The 27,769-nt window shown below is 43.6% G+C and overlaps 1 protein-coding gene across 1 annotated transcript in view; it reads right to left on the reverse strand.

The window, feature by feature from the left end:
* Positions 1-1,542: 1,542 nt before the first annotated feature.
* The window catches only part of oprl1 (opiate receptor-like 1), a 43,972-nt gene continuing 17,745 nt past the window's right edge, over positions 1,543-27,769 (reverse strand). Inside the window, exons 2-5 of the mRNA XM_086103141.1 lie at positions 17,712-17,799; positions 16,050-16,232; positions 15,304-15,394; positions 1,543-6,226 (exon numbers count right to left, since the gene is read on the reverse strand). Of these exons, the coding sequence (XP_085959267.1) occupies positions 5,682-6,226; positions 15,304-15,394; positions 16,050-16,232; positions 17,712-17,799 (907 nt within the window). The 3' untranslated portion in view covers positions 1,543-5,681. The remainder of the gene's footprint in view (positions 6,227-15,303; positions 15,395-16,049; positions 16,233-17,711; positions 17,800-27,769) is intronic.

The following is a 27,769-nucleotide window of genomic DNA, read 5'->3' on the forward strand; positions in this document are numbered from 1 at the left end:
TGCGATTTGCATGTCTGTCACAGTACATCTGTTTTCAGATTTAAAAAAAACAGCTATGTTGAAGCGGCGACTAACACACCCTGTGATGAATTTCGTGCTTTGCATTCTAAAATGTGGTATTTGATGACATTTAATAAGCTGCCTGTTGTGGGGGACAATGATGTTTAGTGACCTCACATCCATTGTGTTGACCTTCAAAGCTGTAACCTTTTTTAGATTCTCATTTTCTTTCAGAACTGACACCGGGAGCCCTCTGAAAAGGTCAGAACTTTATTTTTCAGTAGGCTTTTTTTTTAAGTCTCAGGTAATTTTTCTTCACTAACTTTCTATTAGGTTTTCCGCACATTTATCAGCCCTTTCTGTTAATAGTACTTTAGAAACCACATATTTTAATAAACTTGGGTAGATAATTCCAAGACATTACTCGTCTTAGAATTTCCCTTTTCTCCCAAAATGTCCTCGCAGGAACTTTAAAGTGGAAGCAATGGCTCATTTTTTAAAGAGTCTTTAAAAAGGTCTTTAACTCATTCACTCCCAAAGACGTTTTTATACGTCATTTCAGACTTGGTCCAGAATTGGCTGGTACTGAATGAGTTAATAAAGACCTCTGTAAAGATGATTGCTATCAATATCTACCGAGGGTGGCACAGTAGTTCAGTTCTTAGCATGTCCACCTCACAGTGCAGAGGTCCAGAGTTTGATTCTGGGCTCTAGTCTTCCTGTGTGGAGTTTATATGCTCTCCTGCGTGGGTTTTCACCAGGTACTCTGGTTTCTTCCACATTCCAAAAACATGCATGGCAGTTGAAACAATCTATATGGGGTGTATGTGAGTGTGAATGGTTTTGTCTATGTGTGCCCTACGATTGCCTGGCAACCAGTTCAGAGTGTACCCCGCCTACAGTCTGAAAACGGCTGGGGGGAAGGCTCCAGCGAAGGCTCCAGCTTGCCCGCGACCCTTGTGAGGATAACCGGCTTGTATCATAGATGAATGGATAGATGGACATATCTACCTATCTCTTAATTCATATCTCTAGATCTATCGCGCTATATATTTCTATATAATTATTAAACATGTCATAGTCCAACAAGGCGGCCCGGTAGTCCAGTGGTTAGCACGTCGGCTTCACAGTGCAGAGGTACCGGGTTCGATTCCAGCTCCGGCCTCCCTGTGTGGAGTTTGCATGTTCTCCCCGGGCCTGCGTGGGTTTTCTCCGGGTGCTCCGGTTTCCTCCCACATTCCAAAAACATGCATGTCAGGCTGATTGGACGCTCTAAATTGTCCCTAGGTGTGAGTGTGGGCGTGGATGGTTGTTCGTCTCTGTGTGCCCTGCGATTGGCTGGCAACTGATTCAGGGTGTCCCCCGCCTACTGCCCGGAGATGGCTGGGATAGGCTCCAGCACCCCCCGCGACCCTAGTGAGGATCGAGCGGTTCGGAAAATGGATGGATGGATAGTCCAACAAATGAAAAATCCAATTCCAATGTATGCATTGATGTGTACCTTTCAATATATTCAGCACACAGAAACACTCAACACATTCATCAACATCAATCTCTTTATTAATATCATGTGCAAATTTTTTTTTATATATAGATTTAATTATATACAGTTTAAATGTAAGCTAGCTGTGCCTGGAGTCATACAATACAAACAGCTCTGACACATGACCATGATTTTACTTTAAAAGTTATTTTGTTCTTGTTTAAAATGTGATCTCACACAGGGATAGCTTTTAAAGCTTGAGCCCGAAAAAAAGAAAAAAAACATATTTGAATGTTTTCCTCCAATCAGCTGAGATAATTATACAAAGATATACCATTGTCTCTTGCACAGCAAAAACAGAGAAGCAGCACATTTTCATAGCAATTATCAAATAGCAACATTAATATTATGTGTTTTTCTACTTACTTTTGGATTTTCAACAGTTATTGGTTCAACATTCATGTGGTCTGCAAAATGTAAACGGATGAGAGCAATCGGGTGCACTTAAACGTCCCTTCCTGCTCGGAAAGGTGCACTTTTTTTTTTTATTTTATTTTTTAATCTACACACTGAGAACACTGAAGAACGAGAGATCAGAGGTAAATAATGATCAGAGTCGTGTTAATACCTTTAAGCAGCTGGTACGAAATAATGTACAGGAATTTAACAGGCAGCGTGTGCACCCTCTTGACATGTTCTCTTTAGCTTTTTTTTTTTTTTGCGCAACAACAACAACAACAACAAAAAGAACACCAAATGATACATAACAGTGATCTTTAAGGACAAAAAACACTTTCAATAAGTGCATTTGAATTGAGTCACAATGCCACACCACTCTTCTCAGATTATAATGTTCGCATCTTGCGATCACCTTCAAATGTATAACCAGGTGTATGGCTGGAGTTTGTTTTATATTTTCATCATCACTCATTTTAACCTACTGGTAGAAGAACCTCATTGTTACCATGGTTACGTGTCGTTTCATACAAAAGGATGAGTCAGCCAAACAACACACCAGCTTTAACTCAATGATGTTTGCGTCTGCCTTTATGATTTCCATTATTATCCCCCCCCCCCTCTTTTTTTTTTTTTGTTGCTGAAAGCAAAGCATATTATTGTGTCCACTGTGTCTTGACCGCTGCCATGGAGACACTGATGCTGTTCGTCCATGGACGCTCATGGGATTCCTCCATGGGCCTGTGTGTCGCAATTGGACAAAGAGTCTTCCGCCTGGTTGCCATAAAATCAAGAATCTCAGTTATATGAACGTGCTGGAATGATACATTAAAGTTCAACTCCCGGAACTGGTCACAGAGATTATAAACCTCACCAACTTTGCTTCTAAGATATTCTATTGATACTTTAGCTGACATAATACTTTCCACTAACAGCATTAAAACAATATGTTCAGCATTCCAATACTTAAGGCAAGTGTACGTTCCTCTCCAAACTGAATGCAAAGAAACGAAATCCACCAAACAACACAGGAGGAACTACACGTGAAAAGGTTACAGATTAAAGGAGAAGTTCACCTTGAAACAAGACTTTTGCTCCAACTTTAAATTTAAACCATAACGCATTTTAACTTCTTTGTCTTTCATCAATTCTCTGTTTGTCAAGGATTCAGTCTGTGGATTTGTAATACAAATTGTGAAAACTATGCTTATAGTAAGAAATTGAACTCTGGTTCAATAGATTAGATTGTGTCTATTTTAAACTAATGGAACAGGTGGGGTGAGTCTGTCTCCTCAACTACGATTTAAACTATAAGTGATCCAAGTGCCATTTTTTTCCTTCCAAGTGACAGAATTTGGATATACTTCATGGAAGCACAACGAGAAAAAAAAATGCTTGAACACTGACATCCTCAGATCGGAATCAGGACTTTGACAAACACTGCATACAAATTTGATACTAATCAGCTACGTGTAAATGCAAGTGCAGTGTAATCTGACAGTTCGGATCAATGAGGACGTATGAGCAGCCGTGTCTGTCCAAAAAACACAAATAAGAATAAAAAAAAACACTTTTAAATATAAACGACTATGAAAGTGTGGACAATTGAATATGAGGTGTGTCCATCATTAAGTAAGCTAAGCTAAATAATTGACACCAGCAGCTTGTAGACTCATCATTTAAATCGGGGTGTGGCGACAGGTGGCTGATCAGCTACGTAATGTTTGAGTTTTGAATGATTATATATTCAACATGTTGACCTGCGTGTTGAAACTACCAAGTGTGTGGAGTTATTTCCGTGCAATTTGTGCATCTGAGCATGTGGATTGTTTCATGTGTTTTGTAAACATAAAAACAGATGGTCTGGAAGATGTGTCACTTGAAACGTGCCAATGGATTGTGTCTGTAAAAGAAATCAGACGGCATTAATTTGCAATTGGTTCATTGGACATGCAGTGTGAACCCAGCCCCGGAGACGTGAAAGTAATTACATACAACAGGTCTTGGAAACTTTTTTTTTTTCCATCACATTCGTCAACCAACGTCAAGCATGTGAGCCCTAAAGGATATCATGTGGCTAAAATCAATTAGCCATGATTAAAAGTGGTGATTATACATAAATACTAAAAACACATCTGTGGCAAGTGCCCTAAAGCCCTAATCAGGATGCACAGTACCAAAACAAGAAAAGAGTACTGTACTGGTATAAATAAACTAAGAATGTGCAGCATCATGATGACCCTTGATGGTTTTTGTTGAAGTTTTACTGTCAGCTTTAAGACACTAAGAAGAGATTGAGAGTGAGCCCCTTTGTCCCTTGGAGTGGGGTTCCACCTTAGTGACCCCCTTCTCGTGCGTTGCACTCCAACGAGGCCCCCAAGCCAACCCTCAAAAGTGACCCTTGAACCGGCGAACTGCAACACAGCACCTCCTCGCAGCGTTCGCAAAGCACCTCCAAAGATGCGGGCCTTGTATCATGCACGCCCCTTATGCCAAAAAGCCAGATTGTGAACAATGTCAGTGTTCAATTAGAGGCTCCACGTTTGTCTGGGCTGATGCTGCATTCCAGAAAACATGAAAGAAGGATCTTGAGGTATCCGAGGATTCCACATCTTCCTTGTAACGCAAATAGAAATAAGACAACAATGGAGAGCCCATAACTGGCTAACTCTTTTTTTTTTATATCGATCTATTTAACCAAATGACTGCATGCAGAAAGAATATAGCAACATATCTTCACACCAAATTCCGTGCAGAACAGATTGCTATTAAAGATAATATCAAGTAGAAGCTATTACTACAAATAAAAAGACTTGACCCAGCTTGTTACATTTCCAGTATGTGCTATGACAAAGCACTACATTTGAATAAATTCCCCCACTTTGGCTATCGATTAGCATTCCATTGCACTTTTCCCAGTGGGTGGTCTGAAACCTTGGAATCCCCCGTTTTCTAGAATGCAGCATAATAATTGCTTCGACTTGAATTCTCAAGTGGGTCTAGTCATGTAGCTGAAGTCACGTTCATACGAATCAAATCACGAATAAAACTTGAACACCTCTATCTGGTAGACTCACCAGGGAATAGAGAAAGGGAATTCATACATCCCGATGGCCTGAAAAAAAAGACCTCAAAAGATACAATCAACCATCATGTTGATCTTTCCTTTCCCAAGCCTAGAGCGATGATATCTGCGGTCCTTTCACCTCCACTCCCAATATACAATCATCTTCAAAGCACCAATTTAGTGGTTTGATCGCCTTCTCCAGTCAGGTCCAGCCTTTGTCTCTATGACTAGACATGCAATCAGTGAGGCTTGTTAGCATGGGAATTGGTTTTAAAAATAAATCCTATTTAGGGTTTATCTTCTGACACATGCGGTAATCTCCCCAAAGGGGTGGAGCATTCCAAGAATCAGGATGTAACCGCTCTCAAATGAAGCACCATCTACAGTCCAAATGTCTGCCACGCTGTCAATTCTATTCTTGTTTTGATCAAGTCGTACCTTTTCCCAGTCATACGGTCTTCCCGACTCAACGTTTTCTCAGATTCTTTTCCCTTCTGCACCATCGTCCTCGTCAGACTCCCCCCCACCCCAGGCCACTCGTATAGTTGGGAGATGGGGGGGCTCGTGCCGCTAGAGAGCTGTAATCTGAGTCAGTTCGGTGTTGGAGTTCCCCGTCCCTGGTGTCTCTCTCCTCTGTTGGGGATCTTCCCCCACCAGGGGAAGCTCCACGCCTAGTCACGCCGGATTGGGAGTCCCTCCGCCGGGCCCGCCGCCGTTGGCCTTGCAGGTGTAGGCGGCCGCTACCTCCAGGGCGAGGCTCCTCATCCGGCCCGACTGCTGGGTGTCCAGAAGGAACGCCGAAGGTTGGCAGAATTCTCGGAAGCAGCGCTTGAAGTTCTCATCCAGGAAGGCGTAGAGAACAGGGTTGAGGCTGCTGTTAACATAGCCCAGAGCAATGCAGAAGTGCATCAGGACCAATGTAGACAAGCTGCTCAGGTTGAAACCCAGCGACTGAGCCAGGACCATGATCTGGATGGGTGTCCAGCACACCACAAACGCCGCCACCACGACCAGAACCATCCTGGTGATGCGCCGCAGGTTACGGTCTTTCTCCTTTGAGCCTGACAGGATGCGGACGCTGCGTAGGCGCTTGACCATCAGGCTGTAACAGACGCTGATAATGGCCACGGGGATGAGGAAGGAGAAGAGGAAGACGCAAGTGCCAAAGACGGGATCCCAGTGACTTCGAGGTTCAGGTAGGACGACGATGCACTCGACGCCTAGATCCAGAGAAGAATGAAAACAGACATGAGAAAATAAAAAACAAAATCTTTAAGGAAAAATCACCAAATCAACATCATGTTGGAACTGTAAGTGCGCTGAGTGACAGAAATGTGTGGTCATGTGACCCAGTATGTCATTTTTACAGAGAAAAATATCACACATGACTTCTTACCATGTCAACATCAAATATCTTTTGCTGAGGAACATTGAAAATGTACCAAATTCTTTTTTGAAGACTGTTCAAATGTTGTTCCTCGTGAGTCAGAAATACTCAAGTATTTTGACTCTGACTTACAAGTGCCCACGGCGTGTTTGGAGTTATGAGACATGGTGGATCTTTGTGTTGCCAACCAAAATTTGAGTTATAAGCTACTTTAAGTGTGTCACTGCCTGAATGAAGTGGGGCAACAGTCACAAATGAACTTTCAGCCATTGATTGAAAAGTACCAAGCGACAAAATACACACATGAACAAAATTCTTGGTAGCTTAATGAATGAAAACTCTACAGTGGTCACAGAATTAACGTGAATCTGACAAAATAAATCAACAAAAACGCATAAAAATTAACCAATGTAAGTCAGACTTGACTTTTGACTTGTGGTTCAACCAAAATAATTAAAAAAAAAAAAACTCAAGAAAGAGGCCTGGAAAAAATGGTGGTACCTCTACAAAAGAAAAGACCATTGGCACAATTTCAACCAGTGTGTGTTTGATAAGCTTTACGGGTGTCCTCAAACTTGCCATCAGTCATTCGGCCTATTCAACTGATGAGTAGTGACAAGCAGTCACTGTGAGGATGGTGACAGAGTTTGAATACACCAAGCCAGAGAAAGTGAAGGAGAGAGTTGTCTTGGGAGATTCGAAAGAAAATGATCTCCCAGAAGCTTTGTGTGCCTGTGACAACAGTTACACATACTACTCAGAAAGTTAAGATTGGCAAGACTGTCGCCAAACTCCCTGGACATGGCTGCAGGGGGGGGAGACTGATGATAGTAATAATGATTTATATGGCACCTTTCTGAACACTGGAGAACTCACAATGAATTCATTATTCATGCAGTCACAAACTCACATTCTGATGCCTTGAAACTATGTTGGTAGTCACAGGCAGATGGAAGGGTGGCTGCCCGTGTGCCCCTACGGCCCCGACGAGCACCACCAAGCATTCACACCCAGCCATGAGTGGCACTTGAGGCAAGGTAGGTGAAGTGTCTCGCCCAAGAACATGACACATACATTATCTCAGATAGATTGGCAATCGAACAGTGGACGATGTGGTTACTGGACAACACTCTCTACCTCTGAGCCATTGCCGCTGATGATTGAAGCTACGGCTAATATAAATGGAAGCATTACAGCCCTCAGCAACCCAAAAAAATGTAAAGGCCAACTCCGCGGTTAAGGCACATCAGTGTCAGATTGCACCAGCCATCGTCGTTTGAGCCAAATGAATAAGGAGGACAGCGCTGTTTAAAATAACAAGCAAAAAAAAAAACAAAAAAAAACTGCATGTTACAAGCCACAAAGATTCTGGGAAAATTCTATACACAGACGAGACAAAACTGGAACTTTTTGGCAAGCCATGTCAGCTCTTATATGTTCACAGATGCAAAAATGAAGCATCCCAAGAAAAGAATACTGCCCCTACTGTGAAACATGGAGGAGACTCTGTTATGTTCTGAGGCTGCTTTGTAGCATCTGGTACAGGGTGTCGAGGTATTCTCACGAGAAATGCGCTGCCCAATGTCAGAAAACTTGGTCTCGGTCACAGGGTTCATGAGTCTTCCATCAGGATAATGACTGAAAATACACATTAGCATCTGCCTTATGGGTTAAAGTTGATGAATGTCGTTCTGTTAGAATGACCTTGCCATTCCCAGGCAGTCACCGAAAGCTGTACGTCATTCATGCCGTTTGAAAGATGGAGTCAGAGCCAAAGACACTTTTGAGCAGATTTATTGGAGGGCAAACATGCCACACGCTTGTGCTTTGACCCAAATCATTGCCAGTTAAATATTGCCTCATAAACATCATCAAAAACCTTTTCAATTGCAGAAAATGTGGCTGTTTTTTGCATACATTGGGAGGGCATGAAAAATGAAAACAACAAACGTGTTTAGCCAGCGATGCTCATATTAAAAGGCGGATGAAAAGAAAAAGATGGTAATATATGCATGTGAAATGGCACTTGATGGCGGAGGGACAAAGAGATGACGTGTGCGTCGAGGGACCGTAACAGAAGATGAGACGGCCGCTTTATTGCTTTTAATTAGAGGCTGCAGTCTGAGACTAATGTGTCTGAGGCTACAGACTGATAAGCAGAAATAGGAGAGTGACACACAGACAGAGCAGACCTTAACCAAGGCATTTATCAGCTGTGAAATCAATAACAGGGTAATTACCTATCTATCATCTAAAAGCTCAAAGGAGGTCACCCAAAACAAGACTTCCTCCGGATCAAATTGTAATGTAAATGGTACAATTATTTGATGGAATAAATCATGGCGATAATGTCCTTTGCCAGTCCTATATGGAACCACTTATGCTGCGTGCGACCGCAACAAATGAGCTGAAACATGTTATTTGTTGGTGTTTCATATTTATTTATTATTATTAGATTTATTTATTTATTTATTTATTTTTACAGTTTTTACAACACATTCAAACCTTTATGGGGATTGAAGGTCTGTATTTGTTTCTCACCTCATTTTCTTTCAGCCTTAAGCGATGCTCCCTTCCACCACATGTCACCATCTCCCTGGTAAGATTCCCTTCCGCCTGATTTTCTTGTTTGTTTTTGTTTTTTCCTCAGACTTTAGACATTTCGCAGATACTTTGATCTATCATCTGGGATTTTGGAGTAATCTGACGGCTCATCGATGCACTGCCTTCAAGAATGTGCAACTATGAGAACATGCTCGAGCTGATAACGAGGAGAATACATACATATATATATATTATCAGCATTAATTGAAAACAATTTTAACTCGATTAATTTTTTTGTCGCGAGATTAATGCGGCTCCATGTCACAACGGATGTTACGTTGCTCTAAAATAATAAAATGTGCTCCAAGGTTGAATAACTGCTCCAAGTGAAAAATGTTAATGTAAAATTGAAAACCGAAATTGTTGTTTCAGTAAATATTTGCACAAAGAAAACTGATCCACGATTCCATGTTGATGAGAGCATTAAAATGGGAAAAAGAAATCAAAAGAAATTTAGAATACAGTAGATACAAATCTGTGATTAATTATGGCTAATTCTGAGTTAATTATGAAATTATACATTTGATCGCGATTAAATATTTTAATCGTTTGACAGCACAAATGTATATATGAATGGATTATCGTGCTATTTATTTCAACATGCTTGTCAGTAATCTAGTACAGAGTAAAACTTTCCTCGACACCAGGCCTAATTGGCGAGCAAGTGCAGTGAGAATTAATAGTTAACTGACCTTGTGTTCTTTTGTTTATTTTCTTTCCCATAAAATGAAATACAATGTGAACTACACCGTCATTATAGTTTCCAAATGTTTATCTAATCAGTGCCTAACATATTTCATGATGGTTGAGAATGTTAAATGGTTTCTTCAAACACCTGCGTAGAGGATAAATCTTTCGTAATGGAGGCAGTTTAACACTCAACAAGATGACTTGTACTCCCATGAGATCTTTTCCACAAGTTCCCTGAACACAATAGGCAAGTGCACGGTACAGTTTGATTTATTTATTCAATTATTTTGTGTCATTCATCGGCTACGTCAGCTCTAAGCGCGCTCACAGGAAGTCCAGTGCAGGATGTTGCATACCAGCAGAAGAAAAGGTCATTCACTCAATAGCTTTTAGTGGCAATCACTCTTTCGAAATGTCTCACCTTCCCAAATGTTAATTGTCCCCTTCCACTAAATCTCTTCCGCCAATCGCTGTTACTGCGCATTGCCATTGTTGCAGGGAAGCATTTTTGGCCTGAAATGGCATTCATTAAGTCAAGCCTCAGTCAATGAGCTTTTTATATTGAATTTGTTGACGCAAATTGTGACGATGTTGGACACAGACACACTCGTACACACAAAAATGTTCAATATTTTACATCGTGAATTACTGCATATTGCAGTGGTCCTCAACTAGAAATGCTGTAGGTCCACTTTTTTTTTTTAATAAGACCAAGGCCCGGTCCCATGCACGGCGGTCATGGGGAGCAGGGCTATATGCCCATTTAGTATGGTCAAGCCAAGCTTATACAAATCAACACTCCTCACAACCAACCAATAATGGGGTGCGTGAAAATAAAAATTATTCACTTTGCCAGTACACAGCAAATAATGAGAGGTACTGTGTTGAGGCACAGGAACTCTTTTATTTTGTTAATTTGTGCCTGCTTAATAATAGAAATAGCCCTTTTAGGGAAATAAGACATTTTTACTTTAACTTTGTTAAACAGTAGTTGTCTTTTTTCCCCTTAATTTAACAAAAACAAAACAAAATACAAATTTTACCAACATAAACGCTAAACATGAAAAGAAAAATATCCTTTTCATTTGTACAATTCCCCTTTTCACATCCCCTCTGAAATCACTGAAAAATATATCAGAAGAGGAGTTAAGAACCATCTAAAATACTGACACAAGGGAGCACAGGAATGTTCAGTGCTGTTCTTCCACTTAAGGTGAATGCAATGTCTGAGGCATGCAAATATTATTTGAGGACGCCATTTTGATGTTCATTTACCATGTTGCGGTGTTCTGCTGTTAAACAGCTGCAAAGATTCCCGGGTAGACGGGAGCAAACTGCACACAATCGAAACCTCCCGCAATTGTCTGTGTGCGGCTCTCCTGGGCTGAAGCTGTGAGCACACTGTGGCGTCGCGCATGCGTCTGTTTCCTGACACAATCATCCATTTTGAATGCGTGTGTACTGGGATAGACGCGTGCTGACGCTTATGTATGGGCACACCTTAAGTTAAGAGGAGCCAATCAGCGCATCGTTATCGCCGACATGCCCTGCTCAGCCAGGGTCTCCAGTTCGTCAAACATTATACACACAAAGTCGCGCTGCTGCGGTCCTCTGCATTCCATCTGTTAGTGCACGCAAAGAATACAACGGATAATTTTAACAAGCGATCGCGGTAATGCGCAGATTATAGTCCAAAAATATCAAATGTATAATGTAAAAATCACTTTATAATTTATTATTTTATACAATTTGCAGAGGGTCCGGACAGAGGAGGTCCGGATAGAGGAGGTCGGCGGTCCGGTCGTGGATCGCGGTCCGCCATTTGAGGAAGGCTGGCATATTGCTTCCTGTCAAACGTCTGGGTAAGATGGCTTGCCTATCTTACAAGGGAACACTGTAACACTACATATCTAAAGTGGGGGTTTTATGGCGCAAACGGTGTCTTCATGAGTTGACTTTAATATCAAATTAATTTTGTGAAACCCCCTTAAAAGGTTATAATGAGAACATGGTTTTGTGTGTGTGTGTGCGTGTGTGTGTGTATTGTCATTGAATTAAATATATGCAAGATAAATTTACATATAATGCTGGTCATAACAAGCAATATGCCTTTAAAAGTTAGCTGAGCTGTAGTTGCCGTGGTAACTGCCACTGTATGGTGAAGCTACAGAATCCTGACTGTGGTCATTATTGACTTGACTTGCTGTGTATAAAATTTGCATTTTGTATTTTTCAAACAAAAACAAAATTAGGTTTTCTGATTCTAATTTAGCTTTAGAAGATTAGACTAATTAGACATACATTTCTCAACAGTGCATTGGTTTGCGGCACCAGGACCTGATTTGATTTACCCTGAATAAAACCTGTAATTTTAAAAAAATCTTAGATTAGAAATTTACAAATAGCACGGTGCTTTCTCATCTTCCTATTTCAGATCCAATCAACTCAAAAGTACAAAACAGTTTTCCAGAGTTTAATTTACTCGATAATGCTATTTGCTTTGCCGTTGCTTTGCTTTGTATAAGAACTAGCGACAAAAAGGGCAAAGCCTCACCAACAAAAAGTATTTTCTAAAATATATAACCAGACAAAAAAGTTGATGACCAATATGTGGATTAATGTTAAATGATTCATTCAAGATGACAAGAGAGCTCAGCAGGTTGCGTGACCACAGGATTAGGGGCGGGCCGCCATTCTGTCGGCAGGCCAGCTGGCAAAACAGGACCTCCTCTGGGGAAGCTGTTGGGCCTCATGCAGAGCAGCAGAGTGCCACCAACAACACCATGTGAACACACACACACACACACACACTAAATCTATGATGAATCCATGTTAGAAACCTTCTAAAATGCATGCATCACTGAGGACGCCGTGGGTTGCCATGTGGTTGAAATACGGCTTGTGGCTGTTTGACCACGGGTTCAACTCCCTTAACTGGAAAAGGCACTCAGTCTCGGATGGAAGAGCAAACCTTTGCATTGCTAATAATAAGTGCATGTGTGTGTGTGTGTGTGTGTGTGGCGGGGGGGGGGGGGGGGGTTACAATCTGTGACTCCACAACTGAACCTCGTGCCACCCCTTCACCACCCAAGGGAAAAGAGTCTAGAGCCGCCACTGCTCATTGGATACTGTAAATAAGCTCCTGCAGATTGAAAGAGAAACTTATGCTAGACATTTCCAACCACTCTGACTTGGCACATTAGTGACATCATCAGGTGAGCTGCAGGAAGTTATCCAAATTCACTTAATTTGTTGCTTCTTTCATGATTGCAAATATTTGTTCGTCTACAGCATTACGTCATATAAGATGTACAAAAGCTTTCAAATGGCATAGAAACATTAGAAACCTAACCATGAGAGAAGAATGTATCCAGAAATTGACAAAAGGGAAAACAAATATTTGCAGAAAGCAAGCACTAAGTTCACACTGATGATCCTCCGAGAGTTTCACTGTTGTCATGGAAGAGGACCAACAACGGCAATAAAGTTTGACTGGAGTGGAGCGATTGTGTGTTGGGCTAATAGACATCTCATTAAATGAAATGGAGTTCACCAGAGCATCAAAGCGGGTGCGGCACGGAAACTATTGCGGCCGACATGATTGAAATGTTCAACTGCTTTTAGAGGCAATCAAAAAACAGATCAACGGACTCGAGATGAAAATGTCACGTGTGGAAACTGATTACACAAGTGTTTATGAGGTAAAATGATGACTCATCAGCGGTGCTCATCTGAGTGTTTTCAAGATATTGCTTGCTTGTTTACTACTCAGCCTTCTTAGGCTGTAATCTCACTGCAGGTACAGCACCTACATTTGATTTTACGTGATCCATATCCATATTCCGCTTGCTTCGGGTCATTTTATCTATTGGTAGAGTATTTATTGCTTGTGTCATTTATTTTGGTTCGTCAGAGAGACTTACGACACATGACTCTGTTTCGCCAATCCAATGGAGGCAGACTGTTTCATGAATGCACACGAACAATGATGCACAATTTTCAAAGTGATGTGTGTTTTACAATTTTTTTTTTGTTATTTTATTTTTAAATAGAATATGGCAGGAGTCTACACTTGGAGAACAGCTCCAGCTCACCCCCGCCTAACTGGGGTGAATGGCTATTACAAAAAAATAAAAAAAATATGGATGGACTACAAACCAACCATTGTCTCTTACATTTGACTCAAATGTCAGCATTTCAGCCTACAATAACTCCACTTGCAACCTGAGGAACATACAAGAGGCTGTTTCAGTGTGTGCTTGCAAAATGCAATGCTGTATTCGACATGTCTCTCACTGGAGAAAGTGCATTCAACAGGAGCAGGAAGAAAAGCAATCTGCAATGCCCAGCACTGATGGCAAAGATGTAAATGAATAATCTAAAAATAATAATAATAATACACAAAGGTGAATCCGCGGATGCCAGACCTCGAGTGTACAGGGATCTGCTAATTCTGAAGTTACCAGTTACTCAGTACTTGAGTCGGGTTTTTTTTCCACTCATTCAATGTTACTCACATAATTATCTGGAGGGCTACATTTTCCTTTTATTTGAGGGATATTATTCTCATGTAACAACGGTCTTAGTCGCGTGCAATTTCTGGCTACTCTCTTGGATGGTTCTCTACACAGCCTCGGGTCCCTAGGTCATTACATAACTATTTTTAATCTGCTTGTGTGTGCGTTTGCGTGTGCATGTACGTGTGTGCGTGTGTGTCCTTGAGGACCTCTACCGGGAGGGGTTACTTTGAATCCATGTCAAGCACTTTGAGTTGCATGTAATGTCTGAAAAGCACCGCATAAATAAAGTTTAATTGATTGAATATATTCCAAACTCTGGTGTCCGAACATGAACCTTCCCGCTTTTCAGGAAGATGTGTCTAGTATCATCTGTGTGACAATGTGAAAATTTACATTAGGTACAATTTTTTCCAACCCTACTTGCATTGCATAATTGAACTAAGAATAAAACACAATAGCTCACATTGAATTCTCTGTGGACCAATTAATGGACATACGGGGCATTTAACTCCAGCTTTACTCAAAACATCTGTAAAAATAAAGCCTTCCTCTCAAATAATCACCGTACTTCAAATCAATACCTGGTATTCATTGCAGTTACGTAAATAAATTCAACACAACACTTAACTGCACACCCAAAAAAGAAATGTGCGGTTTGACTCCATTTTGCAAATGATACAAATCGTGCCAGATGTTGTTTAAATGCCACAGTGTGAGAATTCATAACATCGACCATGACGAGTCACTTTGCTGGCAAATAACTTGAGTGATCATAAATCGCATGTGTCAAGACCATTAGTGAGACGCTGTGCCATAAAAGCTGGAGAAAAAAAAAAGTGCGAGCAAGCACATTTGGAAACAAGCTCACGCATACTGCAGCTCCGCAGGGTCCTGCTGAAAGATAGCTTTGAGCCCTTTTTGTTCCCATGAACCTTCTTCAGTAATGGATAATGAAAAATAAAGGCTGTGTATGCCACTGTGTATCATTTTGCATATTAATCCGGGATGAATAAATATATATACAGGCTCACATGTATTGTGTATGTGGAAAAGACAGTACGCATGTGCTGTAAATGCAATGTGCTTAGTTACTGACTGTTATGCTCTTGCTCCTCCTCAACGTTCCCCATCACCATGGCTGGAACTCCAAAGGCTGAGGCCAACACCCACACACAGATATTCACCACCTGAACAAAAATGACAAGTAATTAGTTTTCAAGTAGCGAGGCAGAAGGCTCAATTATAATTGCCCAATAGGCCAATGAAAGCCGCCCCCGCTTAGGTTCTTTGAGCGGAACTGACAGTGGTGTGTCCCTAGAGAGAGCGCTGACAGGAAAAGGAAGTCAGAATGTCACGCTGGGGTAATTATTAAAAAAAGAAAAAAGAAGCAACACAATGAGATCAATGTATTTATGGGATTCATCATGTTTTGTGATTTAATTATTGGTCTGCAGTCAAACTCCAAACAAATATTCTAAAGGAAGAAAAACAGAACCATCTATCAGATTTGATGCGACGTCGTCACAATGTAGAGCTGGGCACACTGTTTGGTTTAATGTCCAGTTCCAATTTAGTGCCCATCGAAATAGTCTTGTACATCAGAGTGATAACAGAAACATTAAATATGATTCGTTGGGATGGATGCAATAATATGATGAAGGCTTGATTCTATGATGCGAATTTGAAGAATATGACATTCTTTTCATGCATATTCAGACTGGGAGAGGGAAAAAAAAAATCTGAATTCCCTTGTAAATCCAGCCTTGTGCTTCATCAATCACATCGCATATTTGTATTTTGTTTACATTCTGTTGTGTTTGTACGCTAAGCGCACGTTTTTACCTTGGCCTTGTGAGGCGTCCTCATGTCCAGAGCTTTGACGGGGTGGCAGACAGCCACATACCTGTCAATGCTCATCACTGTCAGCGTGAAGGTGCTGGTAAACATGTTGTAATAGTCGATGGACACTACCGCCTTGCACAAGGCGTTGCCAAACGGCCAGAAGCCCAGAAACACGTCAGTGCCCTGGAAACAGTCCCAAATGAAAACAATGAGCATGTGGAGCTCACGTCGACACTCAAGCGCTTCCATGGAGAGTTCATGAATCAGTCAAGTGGAGCGTGAAACCGCTTCACCTTTCGCTCGCACTGTTAATTGATCCTTACACAGATTAGACTTCATTTGCACATTAATTAAAAATGGAAATAATCATTTGGCCTTGATCACTTTGGTGAAAAGATCATTTGAGGTCACTGATTGTTTGTCTTTGTTTGTAAGATTGCACAGAGAACTTGGTGGATGAATGTTTTGTGTGCTCGGGGGATCTAAACATGTATTCACTTTATATGCATTGTTGACACCACACTCGTAAATGCTTCGATCTCAAATCATCTTTTTGTTGTTATTGCTTTGACTCAACATTGTGCTTCTCCTTCCGTTGGTCACATCTTGGCCATGTGGGGACGATACAATGAAGATATACATGAAGAGGTCAGCCGTCATTAAGCTTCATATTATTAATAAGTCATATTGGTCGTTCTTTGTATGGGATAAAGAATATATGCCTGTGAACATTCTTTTATTGTCTGTCTAAATGTGTGGTTGCACTGTTTGTGTTCAAATATCTATTGCTTAGAGCCCAGGTGTCAAAGTCAAGGCCCGGGGGCCAGATCCGGCCCACCACATCATTTTATGTGGGCCGCGAAAGCAAATCATCTGTGTCAACTTCCATGATCCTTGCTGAAATATGTTAATCTCAAATTGCCATACGGAATAAATAACGGTGACATTTTGCAATAATTCTGTTACCCTGTTTACACTCACCTGAGCAATAATGGAACAAATACTTGACTGATTTCAAAACTAGCGAGCCATCATGTTTTTTGTGTACAAGTACTAATGCGATGTGATGATTCAACATTTATTTGGTTTCACCGTCTTAACGGCCCTCCGAGGGAAGATGCAACCCCAAAGTGGCCCGTGACAAAAATTAATTTGACACCCCTGGTTTAGAGCGTTATAACGCCGCGACATCGATGTCATGAACTTTAAATTTTGATTATTTGGGGACTTTGTTTGGTGACTATTTACAGTTTTTCTCAGTGCCTTATTTCTCTTTGTGTTTCTTGAAATATTTTTTTCATTCTGCCTGACCTCATCGCTTCATTCCATTTGCGTCCTCCAGTTTTTGCAACACTCCACAACGCAAACTCGTCTAGGTGCCAATACCGGTAGATGCTATTCATTAGCCCATCTATGGCATTTTACTTTGTTTGTTAACATTAGCTCAGCTGAAGTAAAGTAATGCATCTCTTTTAAATACGTAGCAATAATTCTTGAACGTTTGTCTAGTTTGACAGAAAACTTCAACTGGGAGTGGCATTAAAAAGCTGAAAGCCTCTTTTTTTGTAGAATTGTTCACTATTTGACAAACCCCTGCTCGTTTAGACATTTCACTCTGTTAAATTGTTGTGTTTGACAATTTTGAATGAATAAAACGCTCACCTGGAATGGTAACGTGGCAAGGAATAAAGAGTCAGCAAGAGCCAGATTGAAGATGTAGATGTTAGTGGCCGTCTTCATCTTAGTGTACCTATAGAAACGCACACACACACACACACACACACACACACACACACACACACACACACACACACACACACACACACACACACATACACACATACACACATACATACAAATACTGTTTTAGTTAGTCTGCATGACAAATAGAAGCATGGTGGTGACACTGTGTAAAAATTCACTAAGGTGCGTTGTCTGCTGTTTGGAGGGGCGGAGAGGAGCACTTTAATCAGACCTTGCAGTTTTGGAATTCGTTTAAAGCATCACTCTAAACCAGCCGGTCCTGGTATCACTGGACTGACTTGGACCTTTTCAAGTGATGTTAATGCGAGTGATGGAGCTAGCTGCACACAAGTTGAAACAGTAACCACTGGAGCAGTTTTGAGCAAATCCACATCCATAAATTGAGGTTTGGCATGAAAACTGGCACGGGCAGACAGGAGTGAGACGGCTGCTCTGCACCTATTTCCAAGGAGAAATAACACACGTAACATTTTCCTTTTTTCATCATACAAGAGGATTCGACACCAATGCAGACATCCAGGTATTCCCCAAGATGTTTCTAGATAGAAGTTTGATGCGAATACATGCTATGCTTGTAGCTGTCTCCAGTGTCTGCACATATCAGGCCTTTGGACTGATATAAGATACAAAGCGGCATGTTACAGTGCTGGCAGAGCAGAAGATCCAGAAGATCAGATGTGGGCAGAAACTTAGTGTCACATCGCGATGAGGGTTGTTTGTGTTTGGTCTGGTCACTTCCTGTTTTATTTTGAAATAAGGACGCTGTCTCGTTTCTGGTCCAGCCTCTCACCACAGATCTGACCAGTTCTTGCCTTGTTTCCACAGCCATGCCTATTTTGAGTTTTCAGCCACTGATCCTCAAATAAATATCTCCTTTACTCTGTACCCCGCAACTGTGTCCTGTGTCCAAGCCTGGTATTGACACTTTCTCCAACAGTATGCATGACCATCTCTCACCCCATACAAATATGATCAAGATTTGGCCCGCAATCAACAAAGGAAAAAAAAAAAAAGAAAAAAATGTAACCGCAAAATACCAGTCAACAAGTACTGTTTAATGAAGAACGTGAGGAGTATACACAGGAAGATGTTTGAAGTGGGCAAATTTCATTCAAAGCGTATCCTCATAAAGCCCTCCACCAAGGGCCAACTTAGGACTTATTAAATTGGTTATCGAGTTCCGTGATCGATTGCGTAATCATACAAACTAATGAATCAACCAACAAACAAATTACATGGTGACTCAACTCCCTATTTGCACTTGGCACAAGCAATCAGCAAGCTTCAAAGCCCCATTTCGGCTCTGTGAATTCAAGATGCGGAGGGTTAGCAAGGACGTCCTGCATGCCGAGCTGTGCTATTATACTATGATAGCATTTTAACCCAGCGGTGTCAGCCCAGGATTCACATTTTGCTATTGACGTCAAGTCGTGACTCATTTTCAGAGCACTTAAGAACGATAAAGAAAACGCATTGTTATGGAATAGCCCTCATAGTCATAAACTTGACATAATGACGAATCGTGCATGCTTACATGTTCAAAGTGCCTTTCAAAGCCCCTTAGTAGAAACTGAGGATGAACATGACAACTGAATGTACGAAATATCAAAAGTGCAAAAATTAGAAGTACACCAAAATTTTGGCACTGATCTCTTCTTTTTTAGGAAGGAGCCAAACATTTCTCATGCAAACCTGTCAAAAACAAAATAAAACAAAGCAAAATAATAATTTCCAAAATAAAAGGCATGTCCAACCTGGACTAAATCTTAACATTTCGTTCTCATGCATCGACATAGCATAACATGACCTGCCATAGTCTGTCACTTATCTAAACACGGGAGTAAAGTCGTTGTTAGTGTAGCCATTTGTGTGAAAATCACTTGCGCTAACTGAGCAGACCAACTTGTGTCATGTGACCAAGGATTCTTATGCCACTGCGCAAAGTAGTAACCGTGATGCTGCACGTCAATACCACCGTAAAGCAAAGACCTCGAGTAAAGTTTTACTACCTGTTCGCAACCTCAACTCGCCAGTTGAGAATCACTGCTTTGAACATGTTTGGCCATTGGAACTATTTAATGAGGGGCAGGATCTTTATTGCACTGGGATGTGCAGACATTTTTTGTTTCTTCACCTTTACGAGTGAACTCAAAGCTGAACAGCTTCAAGCAGATAACTTTTCCTTCATTTCCTTGAGTTCACTTCATTCGCAGCTGATGCTGCGCTTATTAAGTTCACCGCACCATCCCTTGTCCAATTGGTTTATAAACTTTCCTCAGTCATGACTTCCTCGGTCACCCCTCTCCTGGTCGATCTTCAAGCCGACTCCCCGCGTTTCCTCTTCTCTCCATTAAAGTTGGAAGGAGGAACCAGGATGAAAGGAATTTGCAATCTGATGACTCTTTCATCCGGCGTGCTGTTCGCTTTCAAATATTAATCATCATTTTGAATTATTCACGCCCGGCAGCCAGCGCCGTGTTGGCTCATCACTGCATGAACAGAAAATATACTGTCAAAGGAGCTATTAACTTTTTTAGGCCTCTATTTTAAACACAACACTGCATTAGTGTAATTGAAGATGATTGTCTCGTTTTCTTTCACACAACAAATTCTCCAATCTAATGAAGGCAAAGAGGGATTCTTTAGCACAGACGAGCTGTTGACACCACCGAGGGCTGAAAATATTTTTCCCGATGCAGAATTTCAATAAGCAAAAACAGCAGACAATTACCAAGGACATCTTTGACATTCCTCTCTGTGAGCCGTCACCTTACCGTGGTGGAAGGGTTTGTGTGTCCCAAAGATCCTACGAGCTAAGTTGTCTGGGGCTTTATGCCCCTGGCAGGGTCACCCATGGCAAACAGGTCCTAGGTGAGGGACCAGACAAAGCACGGCTCACAAAGCCCCTTATGATAGATAAAATCGATGGCACTCAGTTTCCCTTGCCCGGACGCGGATCACCGGGGCCCCCCTCTGGAGCCAGGCCTGGAGGTGGGGCTCGTTGGCGAGCACCTGGTGGCTGGGCCTACACCCATGGGGCCCGGCCGGGCTCAGCCCGAAGAGGCAACGTGGGTCCCCCTTCTCATGGTCTCACCACTCGTGGGAGGGGTCAAAGGGGTCGGGTGCAATGCGAGCTGGGCGACAGCCAAAGGCGGGGACCCTGGCGGTCCGATCCTCGGCTGCAGAAGCTAGCTCTTGGGACATGGAATGTCACCTCTCTGGCAGGGAAGGAGCCCGAGCTGGTGTGTGAGGCAGAGAAGTTCCGACTGGATATAGTCGGACTTGCCTCCACACACAGCCTGGGTTCTGGTACTAGTTCTCTCGAGAGGGGTTGGACTCTCTTCCACTCTGGACTTGCTCATGGTGAGAGGCGCAGAGCAGGTGTGGGCATGCTCATTGCCCCCCGGCTCAGTGCCTGTACATTGGGGTTCACACCGGTAGACGAGAGGGTTGCTTCCCTCTGCCTTCGGGTGGGGGGACGGGTCCTGACTGTTGTTTGTGCATATGCACCAAACAGCAGCTCAGCATACCCACCCTTTTTGGAGTCCTTGGAGGGTGTGCTGGAGAGTATTCCTGCTGGGGACTCCCTTGTTCTACTGGGGGACTTCAATGCTCACGTGGGCAATGACAGTGAGACCTGGAGGGGCGTGATTGGGAGGAACGGCCCCCCCGATCAGAACTCGAGTGGTGTTTTGTTATTGGACTTCTGTGCTCGTCACGGACTGTCCATAACGAACACCTTGTTCAAACATAAGGGTGTCCATATGTGCACTTGGCACCAGGACACCCTGGGCCGTAGTTCGATGATCGACCTTGTGGTTGTATCATAGGATTTGCGGCCGCATGTTTTGGACACTCGGGTGAAGAGAGGGGCGGAGCTGTCAACTGATCACCACCTGGTGGTGAGTAGGCTCCGATGGTGGGGGAAGATGCCGGTCCGTCCTGGCAGACCCAAATGTATTGTGAGGGTTTGTTGGGAGCGTCTGGCGGAATCCCCTCCCTGTCAGAAGGAGTTTCAACTCCCACCTCCGACAGAGCTTTTCCCATGTTCCGGGGGAGACGGGGGACATTGAGTCCGAGTGGACCATGTTCCGTGCCTCTATTGTTGAGGCGGCCAATCTGAGTTGTGGCCGTAAGGTGGCTGGTGCCTGTCGTGGCGGCAACCCTCGTACTCGCTGGTGGACACCAGCAGTAAGGGATGCCATCAAGCTGAAGAAGGAGTCCTATCGAGCCTTTATGGCCTGTGGGACCCCAGAGGCAGCTGACGGGTATCGACTGGCCAAGCGGAACGCAGCTTCGGTGGTCGCCGAGGCAAAAACCCGAGCGTGGGAAGAGTTCGGTGAGGCCATGGAAGCCGACTTCCGGACGGCTTCGAGGAAATTCTGGTCCACCATCCGACGTCTCAGGAGGGGGAAGCAGTGCACCACTAACACTGTGTACAGTGGGGATGGGGCGCTGCTGACTTCGACTCGGGACGTTGTGAACCGGTGGGCAGAGTACTTCGAAGACCTCCTCAACTCCACCAACACGTCTTCCTTGGAGGAAGCAGAGTCTGAGGACCCTGAGGTGGGCTCTCCTATCTCTGTGGTTGAAGTCACCGATGTGGTTAAAAAGCTCCTCGGTGGCAAGGCCCCAGGGGTGGATGAGATCCGCCCGGAGTTCCTCAAGGCTCTGGATGTTGTGGGGCTGTCCTGGTTGACACGCCTCTGCAACATCGTGTGGTCGACGGGGAGAGTGCCTCTGGATTGGCAGACCGGGGTGGTAGTCCCTCTTTTTAAAAAGGGGGACCGGAGGGTGTGTTCCAACTACAGAGGGATCACACTCCTCAGCCTCCCTGGTAAGGTCTATTCAGGGGTGCTGGAGAGGAGGGTCCGTCAGGAAGTCGAGCCTCAGATTGAGGAGGAGCAGTGTGGTTTTCGTCCCGGCCGTGGAACAGTGGACCAGCTCTACACCCTTAGCAGGGTCCTCGAGGGTATGTGGGAATTCGCCCAACCAGTCTACATGTGTTTTGTGGACTTGGAGAAGGCGTTTGACCGTGTCCCTCGGGGAGTTATGTGGGGGGTGCTTCGTGGGTATGGGGTACCGAACCCCCTGATACGGGCTATTCGGTCACTATACCACCGATGTCAGAGTTTGGTTCGCATTGCCGGCAGTAAGTCGGAATCGTTTCCAGTGAGGGTAGGACTCCGCCAAGGCTGCCCTTTGTCGCCGATTCTGTTCATAATCTTTATGGACAGAATTTCTAGGCGCAGCCGAAGCGTTGAGGGCGTCCGTTTTGGTGGCCTCAGTATTGCATCCCTGCTTTTTGCAGATGATGTGGTGCTGTTGGCTCCTTCAAACGGGGCTCTCCAACTCTCACTGGAGCGTTTCGCAGCCGAGTGTGAAGCGGTTGGGATGAAAATCAGCACCTCCAAATCTGAAACCATGGTCCTCAGTCGGAAAAGGGTGGAGTGCCCCCTCCGGGTCGGGGGAGAGATCTTGCCCCAAGTGGAGGAGTTTAAGTATCTTGGGGTCTTGTTCACAAGTGAGGGCAGAAGGGAGCGAGAGATCGACAGGCGGATCGGTGCAGCGTCTGCTGTGATGCGGACGTTGTATCGGTCTGTCGTGGTAAAGAAGGAGCTGAGCCAAAGGGCGAAGCTCTCAATTTACCGGTCGATCTACGTTCCAACCCTCATCTATGGTCACGAGCTATGGGTCGTGACCGAAAGAACGAGATCCCGGATACAAGCGGCCGAAATGAGTTTTCTCCGCAGGGTGTCCGGGCTCTCCCTTAGAGATAAGGTGAGAAGCTCGGTCATCTGGGAGGGGCTCAGAGTCGAGCCACTTCTCCTCCACATCGAGAGGAGCCAGATGAGGTGGCTTGGGCATCTGATTCGGATGCCTCCTGAACGCCTCCCTGGTGAGGTGTTCCGGGCATGTCCCACCGGGAGGAGACCCCGAGGAAGACCCATGACACGCTGGAGTGACTATGTCACCCAGCTGGCCTGGGAACGCCTCGGGATCCCCTGGGGAGAGCTGGAAGAAGTAGCTAGGGAGAGGGAAGTCTGGGCTTTCCTGCTAAAGCTGTTGCCCCCGCGACCCGGCCCCGGATAAGCGGTAGAAGATGGATGGATCTTTGACATTGAATGCACTGAGTCATGTCCTCCTTAACGTCTCACAGCAACACAACCGCAAACTGCACACGGGGAACAGGTGAATGAATAATTTTCTATCTTATTACTGATTCCTTCCGTACCTTTTTTTTACACTTTGACGATAAAGCTCGTAATGACTTTGTTTTGCTCTCCACCTTGAGCCCTTTTGAACATGACCCCTCAATGACAATCACAACGCCACTTCGGTGACCGTCCGCTGCCTGCAGAGCATCACAACCTTTCCTTGATGTCACCATATCAACCCTTCCCCTCAAGAGTCTCAGTAAGCCATTCACAGGGCCTACCTTGATCTCTGCACGGTTGGAGGGATGATCCTCATCATTTGCGCTTCTGTGTGTGTCAGCCTTCACAAAGGGATGAGGATCATCCTTTTGTGAAGGCCGACACACACAGAAGCACAAATGCCAAATTCCACCATCATCGACGATTAATTATTGTCACCCCGTGTCATATTGAATAATGTAAATTATGTACTGTACACTTTGTACACAGAATCTTCAAAAGACTTTCACTCACTCATCTTATATACAAAGAGTCATAGAACACGAATATCGAGGCATCTGGTTAGAACGTGGACTTACATGACTCCATGTTGTTTTTGTGCATATGAAGACCCGATTCCAGACGGCTGACGCGGTTGTGAGGATGAAGCGGAGTTACCGCAGTGGAATGGACGAAAATAGAGAGTGAGTAGAATATATATATATGTTTTCTTAATCAAAACTACTGCATTTTCTACACTATAAGGCACACCAAAAATCATTCAATTCTTTCAAATGCCGACAGTGCGCCTTACAATGCGATGCGCCTTATAGATGGATCAGTATTCAGATTCCTTGAACGTATGATTTTAAATGTTTTGGAAAGCGCTTTGTTAAGCTGCATAAAGTGCTACATCAAGGAAGGTGTATTGTATTGTATTCCCTTTAGCATAGCATCGTCTAGTGCAGGGGTGTCCAAAGTCGGTCCTCAAGGGCCGCTGTCCTGCCTGTTTTCCAGCTCTCCCAAGAGCAACACACCCGATTCAAATCATCTTGAACGTTCTAATGCTGCTTCAGAGCTGGCTGATGAACTGATCAGCTGGAGAACAGGCAGGACAGTGGTCCTCCAGGCCCGGAGCTGGACATGCCTGGTCTAGTGAATGCATAGCGCAATCTAAGCCACTATTGTAGCTTCTAATCTATGCACCTTATAATGTGGTACGCCCTATAGATGAAAACTGTTTTAAAATAGGCCTTTGATTGAAGGTGCACCTTATACTCCGAAGCGCCTTATAGTGTGTAAAATACGGTACACCCTTCAATCTTTTTCATAGTGACATATGCTTAATTGAAAATAGCACTATTATAGCGCTGCAGTCAGTCGTAACTGAAAAGAATGCAGTTGAAATGGGGAGAAAACGAGTCACACTTCATCACGTCCGCGTGAGCTCTAAAGCAGTTTCAAATGGCAAATTGTCAGAACTATGGATTGATATTCTGATGTTGACTTTCAGTTTGAGTGAACTGTGAACTGCCAGTACTATTAATGAGCTTTAAACCTACTTCAGGTCTTGGATTTTGTGACATAAGTATTCCTCTCACTCGGATAAAAGGGAGGGGCAGAGCTTTCAACCTGTCACAACCTGGTGGTGTGTTGGCTCCGATGGGGATCAATGCCACTCCGAACTGGCAGACCGAAACGGGAACATCCATCAGAGTCCACTGTTCGAAGAAGTTCCATCTCCCAACCTCCGGCAGAACTATGACCATGTTTCAAAGGAGGCGATGGACATGAGTGAAGCCATGTTCGCTTGAACATGTGACCGCAAAGATGGTCGGTGCCTGTTGTGGCGGCAATCCTCAAGTCCAATGGTGGACACCAAAGGTGAGGGATGCTGTTAAGCTGGGAAAGGAATCCCATTGGACCTCTTTGTGGGACTGCAGAGGCAACTGGTGGGTACCACGAGAAGCTCAGTCATCTGCGAGGGGTTCAGTCACATTAATCAACCACATTCATCTCTTGTTTTCATCTGTTGCTTACATTTCTTGCATTGCCCAAAATGGCACCCGCACCCAGTAACTACTGCTCCGATCTCTTCAAAGGATGCTGATTGGTAGGATCATATTGTGAATAACACAAATCCAATGATTTTTCAACTTGATGGATTTGTCTAATTCAAATGCATTCTCACAGTGTTAGCGCCCCACTTTAAACATAAATGTACAAGAAATGAGCTTGTACAAGTAAAAAAATATATATATACTGCATATATATACTGTGTATACTGTATATAAAACCTTTCCCTCTGTGTTTGGCTGGCAACCGTTTCAGGGTGTTCCCCGCCTACTGCCAGAAGACAGCTGGGATAGGATAGCACCCCGTGACCCTTATGAGGAATAAAGCGGCTCAGAAAATTGTGGGATGGATTGGTTGCACTCCAAATCATCTGGATACCGATACATTTTTTCACTAGACTATACATGAATTTAAAAATGTATTTTGGTGACTTTTCATCTGCATTTATTTCCTCAAGCATGCGATTCATGAGCTTGGATGAGCTGAGAAAAATAAATGGATCACTTCATGAAGTGATCTCTTCAGTCACATTCATGCAAAAGTGTCATTCCCTTGAACGAAACGTTCATCAATGACACAGATGGATAACAGATTTGTTTTGTCTGTGATTACTGAAATTGTCAACGGAAGACAACTTGGAACTTAAAACGGAGGATGAGATGAGAGTCGTATAGTTTTGCTGTACATCATCGACCTCTGTCACACTCCTCCTTCCGACACAGCAGTTGCCCTTCTCACTGCAGCATGTAAATAATTAATGACTTGCATATAATTCCACGTGTGTAGATGAAAATATGGGCGGCACGGTGCAAGACTGGTGAGCACGTCCGGCTCACAGTGCAGAGTGCAGGGTTCGATGCCATCTCTGGCATTCCTGTGTGGAGTTTGCATGTTCTCACCGTGCCTGCGTGGGTTTTCTCCGGGGACTCCGGTTTCCTCCCACATTCCAACAACATGCATGGCAAGTGAATGGAACACTCTAAATTGTCCCTGGGTGTGAGTTTGAGCGTGGATGGTTCGTTGCCTAACCCTGTCAGCAAGAGCCTTGATGCTCGTCACCCATCAGCAACCCATATCTTTAAGTTGGCCAAGAATCGGAACAGCCCCATTGGGTGCATCTATGAGAGTAGTGGCGGTGGTGTGTTGGATCATCAAGGGCGAAAGGCACCGATGGGGCAGAAAAGTGACCATAAAAGCAAAATAAAATAATTTTGTCTCTCTGCTCACCTCCAACATGTTTTGTCTTCAGCCCACAGTTGACCACAGTTTTTCCAAATTCAACCGAGGTATACCCGACTTGAAGGCCATTATAGGTTTGTGCTGTTTATTACAATGCCCACTTTACAATGGACACTGTTAAACTTGACCCAATTCATTTGCCAGAGGCATTTGATGTACAGCCACACAAGTTCAACACGGCCATTTGATGGCACAAACCTAAAGTGAGGAGAATGTTGACAAATAATCCCTTGTTGCAGGTGATTTCACCACTGCACGACAACTTCAATAACAATTTTGCCATTTGTTGAAGGCAGGTTGACCCAAAGGCCACCCCTAGCAATAGATTTATCGCTGAAATTCAACAAGAACAAGATTTGAATGGATGGAGGACCGGGGATCCAGGAGCAGAGCCAGGACATAAAGACTGATAGCAAATGAGGCAAAACCAACTGACAGGAGTTGCCCTTGGCCAGCTTTGACACGTACATAAAACCTGGAAGGTTACAAGGCCCAACCTAAAGG

This window comes from Hippocampus guttulatus, chromosome 1 (genome assembly GCF_054856545.1).
Source record: "Hippocampus guttulatus isolate MCC_2025c chromosome 1, RoL_Hgut_1.0, whole genome shotgun sequence".
Taxonomy (NCBI): Eukaryota; Metazoa; Chordata; class Actinopteri; order Syngnathiformes; family Syngnathidae; genus Hippocampus; species Hippocampus guttulatus.